This window comes from Oryctolagus cuniculus, chromosome 4 (genome assembly GCF_964237555.1).
Source record: "Oryctolagus cuniculus chromosome 4, mOryCun1.1, whole genome shotgun sequence".
NCBI classification, from domain to species: domain Eukaryota; kingdom Metazoa; phylum Chordata; class Mammalia; order Lagomorpha; family Leporidae; genus Oryctolagus; species Oryctolagus cuniculus.
The window spans coordinates 79,109,725-79,122,960 of NC_091435.1; the positions used below are offsets into that span (position 1 = coordinate 79,109,725).

At 55.5% G+C, this 13,236-nt stretch overlaps 1 protein-coding gene across 2 annotated transcripts in view; it reads right to left on the bottom strand.

Moving 5' to 3' along the window:
- The window catches only part of SEMA5B (semaphorin 5B), a 115,565-nt gene that overhangs the window by 31,663 nt on the left and 70,666 nt on the right, over positions 1 to 13,236 (bottom strand). The window contains exons 2-3 of one of the 2 annotated variants that reach the window (XM_051818991.2): positions 6,368 to 6,556; positions 1,744 to 1,843 (exon numbers count right to left, since the gene is read on the bottom strand). In XM_051818991.2, the coding sequence (XP_051674951.2) occupies positions 1,744 to 1,843; positions 6,368 to 6,521 (254 nt within the window). In that variant the 5' untranslated portion in view covers positions 6,522 to 6,556. Of the gene's footprint in view, positions 1 to 1,743; positions 1,846 to 6,367; positions 6,557 to 13,236 lie in introns of those variants that run through there. The other variant, XM_051818992.2, reaches the window with a different exon arrangement.

Sequence of the window (13,236 nt, forward strand, 5' to 3'; positions counted from 1 at the left end):
GGTCCACAGCCATCTCAGAATACAAAGTAAGACAAGCGCCCTCTTGGCTGGGAAGATGCACGCCTGTCTACCTGCATATGAACAGACTGCTCTGCAGGGAACGCACGGGGAGGCCTCCTGCCTGTGGGAGCGGTGGCCCTGCCTCTCCCTGAATATGCTTTGGTACTTTTTGAATGTTGGACTACATCACACGGGACCGATGCAAAATAATTCATTCTAAAAAGGTAAAAAAGAACAGGAAATGCTTCCAGCCCCAGCTTCACAATGCCCCAGACTTTACAGAAGAGGACACTGAGGCTCAAGGTCAAGGTCAGCTCATCTCATCCCAGTCTAGTGGTCCACTCATGATGAGCAAGGGAAGGGGGAGAGACAGGAAGGACAGCCCCACGCCAGGGATGGTCGGCTACCCAGGGCAGCCTGGGAGTGTCCAGCCTCGTGGCTGCTTTCTCCCCAGCCCAGTTGGGCTGCATCAGAACCTCCGGGGGAGAGGGGACTGAAAAGTACCAGTGCCATCAGAAGCAGTAACACGGACGGGCTAGCATGAAGAATTCCAGTCCGGGTCTTGGTCCCATTCTCTGTTGTCACCTGGCTATGGAATCCTGGGAAGATCACCATCCACCTCCTCCCCGCCCCAGGACACACGCTTCTGCATGGTTAAAATGAGGGCAGTTGGATGAGACCAGCCATTCTCAAACTTGAGCCTGCATCAGAGTCACCCAGGGGACAATGTTACAAAGTTGGGAGGGGGCGTTGGGGGCAGCGTTACAGAGCCCACTCAGGATGCCAGCTCCCCAAACCACAGCCTGCATTTGAGTTCTGGTTGCACTTCCAATTCCAGCTTCCTGCTACTGTGCACCCTGGGAAGCAACAGGTGATGGCTCAAGTACCTGGGTCCCTGCCACCCACATGGGAGACCCAAACTGAATTCTAAGCTCCTCGCTTCAGCCTGGCCCAGCCCCAGCTGTTGCAGGCATTTGGGGAGTGAACCAGCAGACGGAAGACCTCTCTCACTCTCTCTCTTTCTGTGTGTGTCTTTCAGTCTCTTTGCTTCTCAAATGACTAAAAATGCATACATGTAAAAAATTTTAAAAACACAGTTGTGGCTCTCCAGCCCCCCCCCCCCCCCCCCGCCTTCTGATTGGAGAGGTTTGGGTAGACCCAAGACCCACGTGGGAATGTGTTCCCAGGAAGCAGACTGAGACTCACAGGGTGTCGCTCTCCTAGCTGCCTTCCCTTCCGGAGCTGACGACTCTGAGGACAGAGCTCCCACTCCACCCCAGAAACTGTCCACACGGCCTTCCTAGAAAGCACTTTCTGTTCAGGAAAGTGAGGTCCAAGGAGGCCTGTACTGGGCACTCTGGGTGCAGGTGGCCAGCCGGCCAGCAGGGGGCTCCTGGGCACTTTCTCTGCTGGAGCTCCCAGGGAGCTGGCCAATTAGGCAGGTCCTGGCAGCACAGCAGGGACAGGGACAGGAGGTCGCCAGCAGGTGTCCTTGCTTTCAGCACTGACAACCTCAGAGCATGTGGCTGGCAGGGCCCGGGAGGTCTAGGGGTCACCACCACCCAGCCCCCATGCAACTTCCGCACGCTTCCTTTATAAGGTGACAATCACACACACACCCAAGAGTCTGGTGGGAAGGACGGGCCCAGGTCACAGATCTGCCCACTGTGGGCTCATCCCAAACAATATGCCCTCCACCCATGCACCTCCACTCCCTGCCCCAGCGCACAGGCACCTCGTTACCTGGCTCCCACGATGAGCTGGTTCCTGGAGGGGTCCAGAGCGAGCTGGGAGAAATCTCGGGCACCGGGGTAGGTGAAGTTAGAGACCCATGGCTTCAGATCTGGGGGAGGGAGAGGCACCTTTGGGTTACTGTTGGACCAGGCGCTCCCAGCAGCACCAGTACCCCACCAGAGGACAAAAGAGGTGAAAGTAGGGCTGAGGGGGGCCGAGACCTCCAGGGGACCTGGGGGCTACCTGCCCACTTCTGTAAGCAGCCTGCTCAGTGACCTGACATGGGGGTGGGTGTTGTCGCTGATCTTCCTGTGTCCCCCAGCTCCGAGGAGGCTCGACACTCCCCAGATGCACAAAGACACTCAGCACCACGGCACCGGCAATCCTGTCCCATCTTAGAACTGTTCCCCATCCTCCCCTCGCCCCCCACTCTGGAGCCCACTCCCATGCAAGTCAGCATCAAGTCTTGCTTGGACTGGTGCCAACCACCTCCTACCCAAGCTCGCTTCCAATCCTGGTTTCTCCAACCCATTGCCCACAGGGCACCCAGAAGCAATCGTTCTAAAAGGCAAATGTGGTTATAGCGCTCTTGGCTTAGAAAGCACTGAGCTATCCCCAAGAGAAGCACCACCTCCTCGAAGGTCTGTGGGTTTCAGTCCCCAGACCCCCCATGTCAGAGGCCTGGCACATTCATCATGCGTTAAGCAAATGAAAGAATGATACTTGATTCTTGCCTCCTCCAAGAAGCCTGCCCTGACTGCCGAGAGCCAGGGTTAAGGGCTAGTCGGCTTTACTGACACCACAGCTCCATCATACTTGGGTCTACCCGGATGGTTCACTGGGGTGGGGGTGGAGGGCAGAAAAGCCCTCGCTTCTTGGATCTCCGGACCCAGCCCAGCACCCAGCAGTGTTAGAATGAATGTGAATAATCCTCAATTCTCTTCTTGTACGAGAAGAGTCAGGTTTTCAGACAAGGTTCCATGGAGGTGGCACGGATAGAGGATGATGGCCAGTGTCCAGCCCTGTCTGCAAGGGAGGCTCTTCCCAGCCAAGGCTGACCCCCTTCTAAGGGGTTGGGTGGACAGACAGGAGAGGGAGCAGCCTTCTGCACCAACGGGAGGTGGTCTGGGAGCGTCCAGCTGTACCAGCAAACGCTCTCTCTTTCACATCCACCACAGAGCCGCTTCTCCGTCCTGGTCCACAGCCCCTTATAGCTCTCCCTCAGCCCACGGCCCAGGGGTGAGAGCAACTGGCAGCAGTGGGGGGAGCTGTGGTGCAGAGGGACTTGTACACATCTGGGACTAGAGAGGAAAAGGGGAGAGCGAGGAGGCGCTGGGCTTTCTGCCCACAGCGCCTAAGTGGCTGGCACAGACGGCCCGGAGGAGAGCCAGTGTGTGTGTATGTGTGTGTGTGTGTGTGTGTGTGTGTGCGTGTGTGTGAGCGCGCAATCCAGGGGAAATAAATCATTGCTCATTATCCCTCCACTACAGAGTAAAAGCAGCCCTTCATTTCTGCACGACAGGCAAACACTTAATCGCTCCCTGGAGAACCACGAGGTTTTGCGAGTTGGATGTTTTTCAGAAAACTGTGATGTGCACCATTTAAAAAAGGAGAAATTCTACAGCAAAATGAAGCAAGCCCCTTGGGTCCCCTCTGTCCCCAGCAGGTGACTGGAGGCTGGTGTAGGGGTCATCTAGGCAGAAGCAGTGGGTCTGGAGTCGGTGGGCGGGGCATTTGGCTGACCTCAAGGCCACTCTCAGAAATCATGGTAGGCTATTGTCCTACCTTGGAGCCTCAACCAAGGGTCCTCCTCTTCCAGGATGCCTTCTGGGATTGTAACCTCTCCACCCTGATCTTTTGTTGCATATTCTATCTGCCATTTCCGTTCCATTTGCACTGTATGTTACTGTCACTCTGTGCTCTGTGTTCCATTCGCATTGCATGTACATCACCGTGTTGCAGTCTCACTGTAGCGTGTTCCTGTCACCCTGCAGGCTGTGTGTGCAGCTGCGGGTTGGGCTGCTTGCCTGTCCCCATCAGCCCCCTGCTCCCTAACAATAGCAACAGGTTACTCGTGCCTTCCTCCCTCCCTTTCCAACAGAGATGCTCCTGTGGGCAGCTGGCCGGGGCCAGAGGTGGCATGGCCCGTCTGCAGCAAATTCTCCAAGTGAAGCCAACATAGCCACAGGGAGGCAGAGGCAGGAGGCATGGAAAGTGGGGTCCCTTCCAGATTCAGCGCCTCTCCCCAGCCGCAAAGGGACCCCCAGGGGCAAGCAGGAGGGCCGAGGGGGGAGAGTCGCAGCTGGGCGCAGCGCCGTGATCCTGGGTCACCTCGGGAAGGGAGCCAGCCTCCTCTTCACAAACAGGCAGGGGGGACCGGAGGGAAAGGCTGCCTTTGAAACTCTGAGCACGTTCTGAGCGCCGTGTGCAGCGAGGGCTTTGGACGGCGACTTTAAGAGAAAAATGATATTCTCCATGACGCGCCTGTGATGTTAATTATGGTCAGTTCAATTACCCACTTTGTGGATCAACCACCACCGGCGTTCACTCCGGGCCGGCTTCTCCCCGCTGCCTGGAAAGGGCACAGGCCAGCGAGAAACAGGCGGCCCCTACGGAAAGCTGCAGGACAATGTCTGATCTCACCGGAGACGTGCTGGCTGGTGTGGCGGCTCACAGATCCTGGAGGGCATTTAGGGGTTATTCACCCAACAGCTGGGCAGCCGGGAAGGGCGCCCTCGCAGCCGTCAGCCTGTCACACACCAGATGTCATGGCCAGGGGGTCTTGGAGGCCAGAGGTCCACGCTGCCCTGCCTTGCGGCAGCAGCTTCTAAGGAACAAAGCGCTTCCGGAGCACAGGCCCTACCCAGCAGTGCTCAGCTGAGCTGGGAACGTGCGGAGGCCACAAGGAAACGTTTGTTCACCTCCAAGGTCCCGCAGCGGCCCCGTCCCAGACCTGGTATCAGGCAGGGCTCAGTTAAAAAGCTGGTGCCCAGATAGGAAAAACCCAAAGCTGTCAGCACAGAAAGGTTGGTGCAGGGCTGGGAAGCCAGGCTCACCCAGGTCCCGGCTGAAGAATTGAAAATGGACCCCTGCAACCCAGAGGCACTCAGAAACCCACCTGCCAACTGCCCAGTGCTGACCAGCCTATGGGAGAGGGGGAGAGGAACCCACTCTCCACCCCTCCTGAGCTTGACTCCCATGATCCCTGCCTCAGGATCAGTCAGGCCAGTAGCACCCCCAACAAAGTGCCCTGTGTGAGGAGCTCAGCCCCAGAGTCCCGTTCCTGGTGCTCCCCTTCAGTGACATCCACCCGCACTCCCAAGCCATCAGAAGTCGCAGGGTGTGTGTGCGTTTTGTAGGCTTAGAACGTTGCTAATTTCCTTTAATCCACTTAAGCCTTCAAAGCCTTGGATCCCTGCTCACACAAGACAGCGCCAAGGACAGCTGCAAACCTTGCTCCCTGTGCGGACTCACCCCCAGCTGGGAGTCTGTGTTCCTGGCAAGCCCAGCCCCCACCCTGCAGCCTGCACCTGGCACCTGTGCCACCCCGCCCGCCCTGCGGACCCCACAGCAGCCTTGGATTCCCTGACCGATGTTCCCACTTTGGTTTGTGTCTGGTCCCACACTCTGGCCAAGCGCGTCCTCCTGCACGGGGTGGGGGCTAGAGCCGCTGACTGCTTTGCCAGGGGCACAGAAAGAGCAGCAGGCGGGGAGTCAGGAGAGGCACATGGAGCTGGGCACTGACCAGTCTGTCCACCCTCCGTGCCTCGGTCTCCCTGTTGGAACAAGGAGATGACAGTCCTGGCCCTGCCTCCCTGGTGCAGCCCGGGGTGGGCCCAGTGTTGATGACTTAAGAACCCACAGCCAGCTGCCGCGTGGGCGGTGGACCCCGCAGTGTGAATGTGTGTCCGTGGCTGGGGTGCTCTGGCCTCTGGGTCTTATGTCTTAGCTTATCATCAAATGTATACACGGATTCTAGGAACTCGCACAGACAACGGACGGGCCCCCTGGCAGACGGCCAGTGAGTCCCAGTCCCGGGTTGGGAAGTGCTTTCAGAGGATGCTCTCAGGCCCTCCCTGGACAAGCAGAGGAGTTATTGGTCACCAGGGCCCCTTCTGCTGGGGTTCCCAGGACCCCCCAGCCAGGCCTCCCTGCCACCGACTGAGATCCCGGATGCTCCTCGGGAGTGAGTCATCACCAATCCTCACCCAGAGAAGCCAAGAAACGGAGCCTGGGCTTCCAGAAGAGCTAGAGCTGAGACCACCAACTGATTCTTGGCCACCCCCCACTCCCCGGGATGTCCACACACAGCTTCCTTCTCCAGCAAAGGAATCCGAGAGAGACAGAGAGCGAGAGCGAGAGCAGGAGCGAGCAAGCGAGACAGAGAGAGAGAGATAGAGACGCCGCCCCGCCTTTCCCCAGGTAAACATGGAAGGAGATCCTGAATAAAGTCCCCTCCAGCCCACTGCTGCCCTCTCTTCCAGAAACATCTACCCCCGCAGGACGGATCTCAGTATCCCACAGAACACGGGCGTCCAGGCACTCCCACCAGCCAGCCAGATCCTGCGGAAGTCCCCACTAAGGACCCAGGACCCACGGCTGCAGAAGAGGACCTGGTGGGCACGGCTCTCACCTTCAAAGGCCACGGTGGGGTGCTCCCTCAGGGCGCAGAGCTGCTGCTCACTGCTGGGCTCACCGGAGATGTCCTGGGAGCGGGAGGGATGAGACACCAGCAGGGTGAGGCTGGGCAGCAACAGCGACACGGCCAGGGGTCTGGGGGCCACCATGGTGGGCCCCTCCACAGGCAGGCTGGAGAGAAGACCTGCAATGCAAACATTTGGTCTCACCAAGCGCGCTCTCCACCACAGCACGTGGGGCCAGCAGCCCCACAGGATTTTATTTTATAAGCACGTTTTTAAAAATTTATTTACTTGGGACCAGTGTTATGGCAAAGTGGGTTAAGATGCTTTCGATGCTAGCATTCCATACGAACATCAGTTCGAGTCCCAGCTGCTCCACTTCCAATCTGGCTTCTTGCTAATGTGCCTTGGAAGACAGCAGATGATGGCCCAAGTGCTTAGGCCCCTGCTACTGCCTTCAAAGACAAAGATTTAGCTCTAGGCTCCCAGCTGCAGAATGGCCCAGCCCTGCTGCTGTGATGTTTTGGTGAGTAAGCCAGCAGATGGAAGATATTTCTGTCTCTCTGTCTCTCTCTTTTCTCTCTCTTCTCTCTCTCTCAAGATGCAGGCATCCCCAGCAGCAACTTAAGCTGCAGTGCCGGGGCCAATGCTGTGGTGTCGTCAGCCAAGCCTTGCCTGCATTGCTGGCGTTCCATATGGACGCTGGTTCAAGTCCCGGCTACTCCTCTTCCAATCCAGCTCTCTGCTATGGCCTGGGAAAGCAGTAGAAGATGGCCCAAGTCCCTGGGCCCCTGCACCCACGTGGGAGACCTGGAAGGATTTCCTAGATCCTGGCTTCAGATCAGCCCAGTTCTGGCCATTGAGGTCATTGCAAAGTGAACCAACAGATGGAAGACCTTTCTCTCAGCCTCTCCATCTCTCTGTAACTCTACCTCTCAAAGAAATAAATACAATCTTAAAAAAAAAAAAACTACAGTGCCAAATACCCACCGCCCACTGCCCCTCCACAGGATTTTTAAGATAAATTCATATGTATGTACATTACTCAGAGTTTACTCTGCCCCAGTAATGCAGAATTATAGATCATAGCTTAAGAGCTAATTTTCTTTGTAATGGTATTCTGGACAACACTGACACATTATAAAGCCTTTCTATTATGATTCCAAATGGTTCAAAATTAGTTTTGATGATAAAGGTGGAATCTTACAGATTTTAATAAATGAAGCTGGGGCAAGGAGTGGCCATTTGTGAAAAGATAGATTGAGGTCCATAACTCACACCTTATTTATACTAGGAAAAATTCCAAGTGAACAGGAGATTCAAATGTTATGGGTAAAACCACTGAACTACTAGAAGAAAATCTGGCCAGAATCCTTTATACCTTGAAGAGGGAAAACATGACTCAAAATCCAGAAGCCAATGACAAAAAGATTGACAGACTTAGCTTTGTGAAAATCACAAACTTTCAAGTGTCCACTCCCTTCCTAAGAACGTCATGCAGAATCAAAAGGCAAGTGAGAAAGTAAAACACAGTTTTTCAGCTCATATCACAGACACATGACTATGACATTTCTGAGATACTTGTTTACATATTACATTCCTAATGTAGACAGAACTCCTAGGAATCACGAAGAAAAAGACCAACAATCCAGGAGAAAAATGCACAAAAAACAGACATAAAAATAAGGCCTGGAATAGAGAGACAGCTGTTCCCAACCATGATCAGAGCAGACCCAGACACTTGCTATGGCTTGGATGTAGTTTGTCCCCCAAAGACTCATGAGTTGCAGGCCTGGTCCTCCATGTGATGATGTGATGGGACAGGTGATGAAGCCTGTAAGATATGGGGCCAGGTGCCAGTGCTGTGGCATAGCAGCTTAAGCTGCTGCCTGTGACGCTGGCATCTCGTATAAGCAACTGTTGGAGTCCCGGCTGCTCCACTTCCCATCAGGTCCCTGCTAAAGTGTCTAGGAAAGCAGCAGAAGATGGTCCAAGTGCTTGGCCCATGCCACCCATGTGAGAGACCTGGATGGAGTTCCAGGCTCTTGGGTGGGTCCTGGGCCAGTCCTAGCCATTGTGGCCATTTGGGGAGTGAACCAGCAGATATATATGTATCACTCTCTGTACCTCTGCCTTTTAAATAAGTAATAAATGTTTAAAATCAGAGGCAGTGCCTGGTGGGAAGGCCTTGGGTCAGGGAGTGCCCTGGAGGGACGGTGAGGCACCAGTCGCTCTGGCTTCCTGTTGTCCAGACAGGATCCTAGCCAGCATGCTATGACACAGCCAAGAGGGCCCCAGCAGAGCTGACCCGATGGCAGCACCACGCCCTTCAACCCCCAAGGCTGTGACCTTAGGAACTTCTCCTAGAAAATGAGCCTGCCCCAGGTATTTCACTGGAGAATCATCGAGTGGACAGAAATACCTCCTGTCATGTATCGGTGTAGCAAAAACCCGAGTCAGCAGGTGAACCCAGTGACAGTTGTTTTTTTGTTTGTTTGTTTGTTTGTTTTTTGTTTTTTTTTTGACAGGCAGAGTGGACAGTGAGAGAGAGAGACAGAGAGGAAGGTCTTCCATTTTGCTGTTGGTTCACCCTCCAATGGCCACCGCGGCCGGCGCACCGCGCTGATCCGATGGCAGGAGCCAGGTACTTATCCTGGTCTCCCATGGGGTGCAGGGCCCAAGCACTTGGGCCATCCTCCGCTGCACTCCCGGGCCACAGCAGAGAGCTGGCCTGGAAGAGGGGCAACCGGGACAGAATCCGGTGCCCCGACCGGGACTAGAACTCAGTGTGCCAGCGCCACTAGGTGGAGGATTAGCCTATTGAGCCGCGGCGCCGGCTCCAGCGACAGTTTTTATGGCAGTTTTTATGGCAGAACTACCCACATGTTTACCTCCTGCTCCAGCACCCCAGTTCTAGGAACCAAGACTCAGCTACCGGACGTGTGCCCCACGCACGTGTCAGTTCACACACTGCAGCAACCCTGGTAAGATCAACACAGAAACTTGGGAGTTGGTGTGCAAAACCGTTTACTTGACAGTAATTTTATGTGTACTGAATTGAATAACAAAGTATTGGGGTCTGTATTTTGCATTTTTTCCAATTCCTTTCTCTAGTAATTCACTTTTATTGAATTTTACGTAAGTATCCATCTGTGACAGATTGTAAATGAAAAATCAAAACTGTTCCTCCGCCAGGGCTGAGAGGTGAAAATAGACTACGGAGGCACACGCACATGTGCAAAGTGTCTCGAGTACAAGACCGTCCACTGGGGGCTTCTCTGAAGTAGCAGGATAGGAGATGGCCCAACAGCCAGAAGCAGGACACCGCTTAAATAAACCATGGTGTGACCGCATGGCGGAATACTACGCAGCTCTCGAAAAGAATGAAGATTTTCGGGGCCGGCGCCGTGGCGCAGTAGGCTAATGCTCTGCCTGCAGCGCTGGCATCCCATATGGGCGCCGGTTCTAGTCCCGGCTGCTCTGCTTCCAGTCCAGCTCTCTGCTGTGGCCTGGGATAGCAGCAGAAGATGGCCCAAGTCTTTGGGCCCCTGAGCCCATGTGGGAGACTGGGAAGAAGCTCCAGGCTCCTGGCTTTAGATCTGGGGAGTGAACCAATGGAAGGAAGACCTTTCTCTCTGTCTCTACCTCTCATTGTCTGTAACTCTACCTCTCAAATAAATAAATAAAATCCTTAAAAAAAAAAAAAAAAAAAAGCCGGCGCCGCAGCTCAATAGGCTAATCCTCCACCTAGCGGCGCTGGCACACCGGGTTCTAGTCCCGGTCGGGGCACCGGATTCTGTCCCGGTTGCCCCTCTTCCAGGCCAGCTCTCTGCTGTGGCCCGGGAGTGCAGCGGAGGATGGCCCAAGTGCTTGGGCCCTGCACCCCATGGGAGACCAGGAGAAGCACCTGGCTCCTGCCTTCAGATCAGCGCAGTGCGCCGGCTGCAGTGGCCATTGGAGGGTGAACCAATGGCAAAATGGAAGACCTTCCTCTCTGTCTCTCTCTCTCACTGTCCACTCTGCCTGTCAAAAAAAGAAATCCTTAAAAAAAAAAAAAAAAGAATGAAGATTTTCTCTTCTGGAAAGGCCAGGCTGAATTAGGTCAGGGCCATCGTTGCCTTGGGGGCAGGGGAAGGGGTCCAGAGGTGACCCGGAGAAGTCGCCCCAAGCTGACTTGGGTGCCTGTGTGCCTCCTGCTTCATCACCAGCCTTTCTCTCTCTTCCCTTCTCATTGCCACTATTTTAATCCAGTGGGATCATTTCCTGGGATAACACTGACCACTGAGTGGCCCGGGGCGGGGGCGGGGGTGTCCCGCAGCACCTGCTGACCCCTCCTCCTCGGCCTCCTGCCACTCCCTGGGCCAGCCTGGCAGGAGACCCTCTGGGAGGGAGGTTGGACCAAACCTTTGTTTCTCACACCAGGAGTTCTTCCTTGGTGCTAGGCTGGACCCTCCTGCTGCCCAGCCCTGGTGCCCACCACCCTCTCTTCGGAACACTGACCCCTGGCCTCTCAGAGACAGCCATGGAGGTTGGGGGGAGGAGGGGAGCAAAGAGCAGGGCTGATCCTGAGCCAGACAGCATGTGGTCAAAGCCCACTGCTCCCCTTAGCAGCGGTGTGTCTCTGGGAAACACTCTTAGCCTCTCTCCACCTCGATCTCCCCACACTGGGAATGATAACCCCAACATCAACCCCTCAGCAGCTGGAAGGACTGCAGGGGTCCCCAGCCTTAACAGCCCCATGACAGTGCCCAGCAGACAGAGAGGAATCCACGGGGGTGAAATACTCTGGCATCCAGGGGAGGAAGGGCAGGGCCTGGGAACCGCCTGTGGCCCGACAACACCGTGCTGAGCACCTTATAATTGTCCCTGCAAATCCACTCTTCTGTCCCGCCTGCTCCGTGCTTGTGGCTGCAGGTGCACCATGAGCCTCCCTTCCCTCGGCTTGTGTTTGGCCAACAGAAGGTGGAGGAAGCAGCAGTGAGGGCGCACAGAATGTGTTCCTGAGACAGTGGGAGGTCAGAGCTCCTGTCCCTCTCCTGTCCCTTCAGCACTGGGGTGGGACAGCCCTGGGTCACCAGCCCAGGGTAAGGCTCAGTGAACCACCCCTAGGGCTCTCCAACCCCCCTCCTACATCTTCTTTAGGGTGCCCACACCCTAAGCCCTGGGGTTCTAAGTTAGATGCACACCTGGGCCTCCTCCCCTCCCCCCAGCCCCAGGCCTTACACTGGCTAAGTTCCACTCCCACGAGAGTTTTTATGGAATACATCCTCCAATCCCTCCGGAGTCAATCACTGCCCTGTGAACATCACCCCCTCCCCCAGCACGTGCGGAAGCACCAGGCAGGACCCGGACGTCCTCTCTTTGGCGGCCTTCCATCCAGGTGAATGAGGAGAGAGACGTGGAGGCAGATGGGTGCGTAGCCACGCAAGCCCGAGACAGACTGAGCACCAGTACCCAGCTCAGGGTCCCAGCCCTGAGAGCTGACTTCATGTACCCCACCGCGGCTCAGCCACAGGCCTGTTTTGCCACCGTCCTCAAGGGCCTCCTCCCTGCCTGGTAAGGTTGCCCATCGGCCCTAAGAGGGCTGCAAAGCAGGGAGAGAGGGAGCAGGGGAGGAGCTGGAGCGTGGGGTGCTGGTGACCCGGGCTGCGCACGGGGACGGCCCCCTGGCTGTCCGCTCTCACCTTCCTGCCTCCTGGCCCGGGCTCTGCATCACTGAGAGGCAGGGACCTCATGCCCTGCGATCTTCCAGAGCGGGTCCTGTGGCAGGTGGGGCTGGCAGAGAAGTACCCTGCTGCCCCCTGGGCCACAGGCAGGAAGGCCAGAGCAACATCAGCTTGGCGCAAACGCCGAGTGACCTCACACCCCAGGCCAACACCGTGGTGCAGGAAATCAGGTGGGGCCTGGGGTGTGGAATTCCTGGCAGCCCCGCCTGCCTCCACCCTGCCCCCCATGGTCAACCTTCGCACTTCTGGACTTGTTCTTTCTTTGTCTTTGGGATAGGGAGAATAACACCCACCTCAAAGAGTTATTGCGAACAGTGAATACGCTACTTTTATCTAACAGGCTTAGAACAGCACCTGACAGGAAATAAGTAGTGGATGAATGCTGACTCAGCGGGTGAAGACTCAGCCTGCAATGCTGGCATCCTGTATGAGTATTTGTTTGAGTCCCGTCTGCATCTCTTATGATCCAGCTCCCTGCTAAGGTGCCGGGGAAGGCAGCAGAGGGTGGCTCAAGTGCTTGGTCTCCTGGGGCACCAGGATGGATTTCTAGACTCTTGGCTTCAGCCTGGCCTAACCCTGGCTGTATCAGCCATTTGAGAAGTAAACCAGCAGATAGTCGATCTCTTTGTCTCTCCCTGTCTCCGTAACACTGCCTTTCAAATACATAAATTTATTTTTAAAATGTGGACTCTCATTATTAGAGAATAAGGCTTTCCTAATTTACGTCCTTACTTTTCAGGCCTCAATTATCATTAGCCAGGCACCATTCCTAGCCTATACATGTTCATTTCTCACCCTCGAAAACCAAGTACTCCTGAGACTCCCAGGAATTTCTATTTCTACTATGTCTGTCTGACCTGATGTTAAAATAATCCCAGACTTTAGGCACCAGCAGAGCGCAGCAAGCAGCCAGCCTGTCTCCTGGAGGTGGTACAGCACCTGCAGGAGCCCTGAGCCTGGAAGCCTGTCACACCTGGATGCAAATGGCAGGCTCGCTGCCTGGAGGGAATGCTTTGAAGCCCCCAGCACTCCGTCTGGCACAGGGTAGGCCCTTCATGAAACCACTCCACTAAGTCTCTTAGTACACACAACACCCAGGGCAGGCGTGTGGCACAGCAGGTTGAGCCACTGTTTGC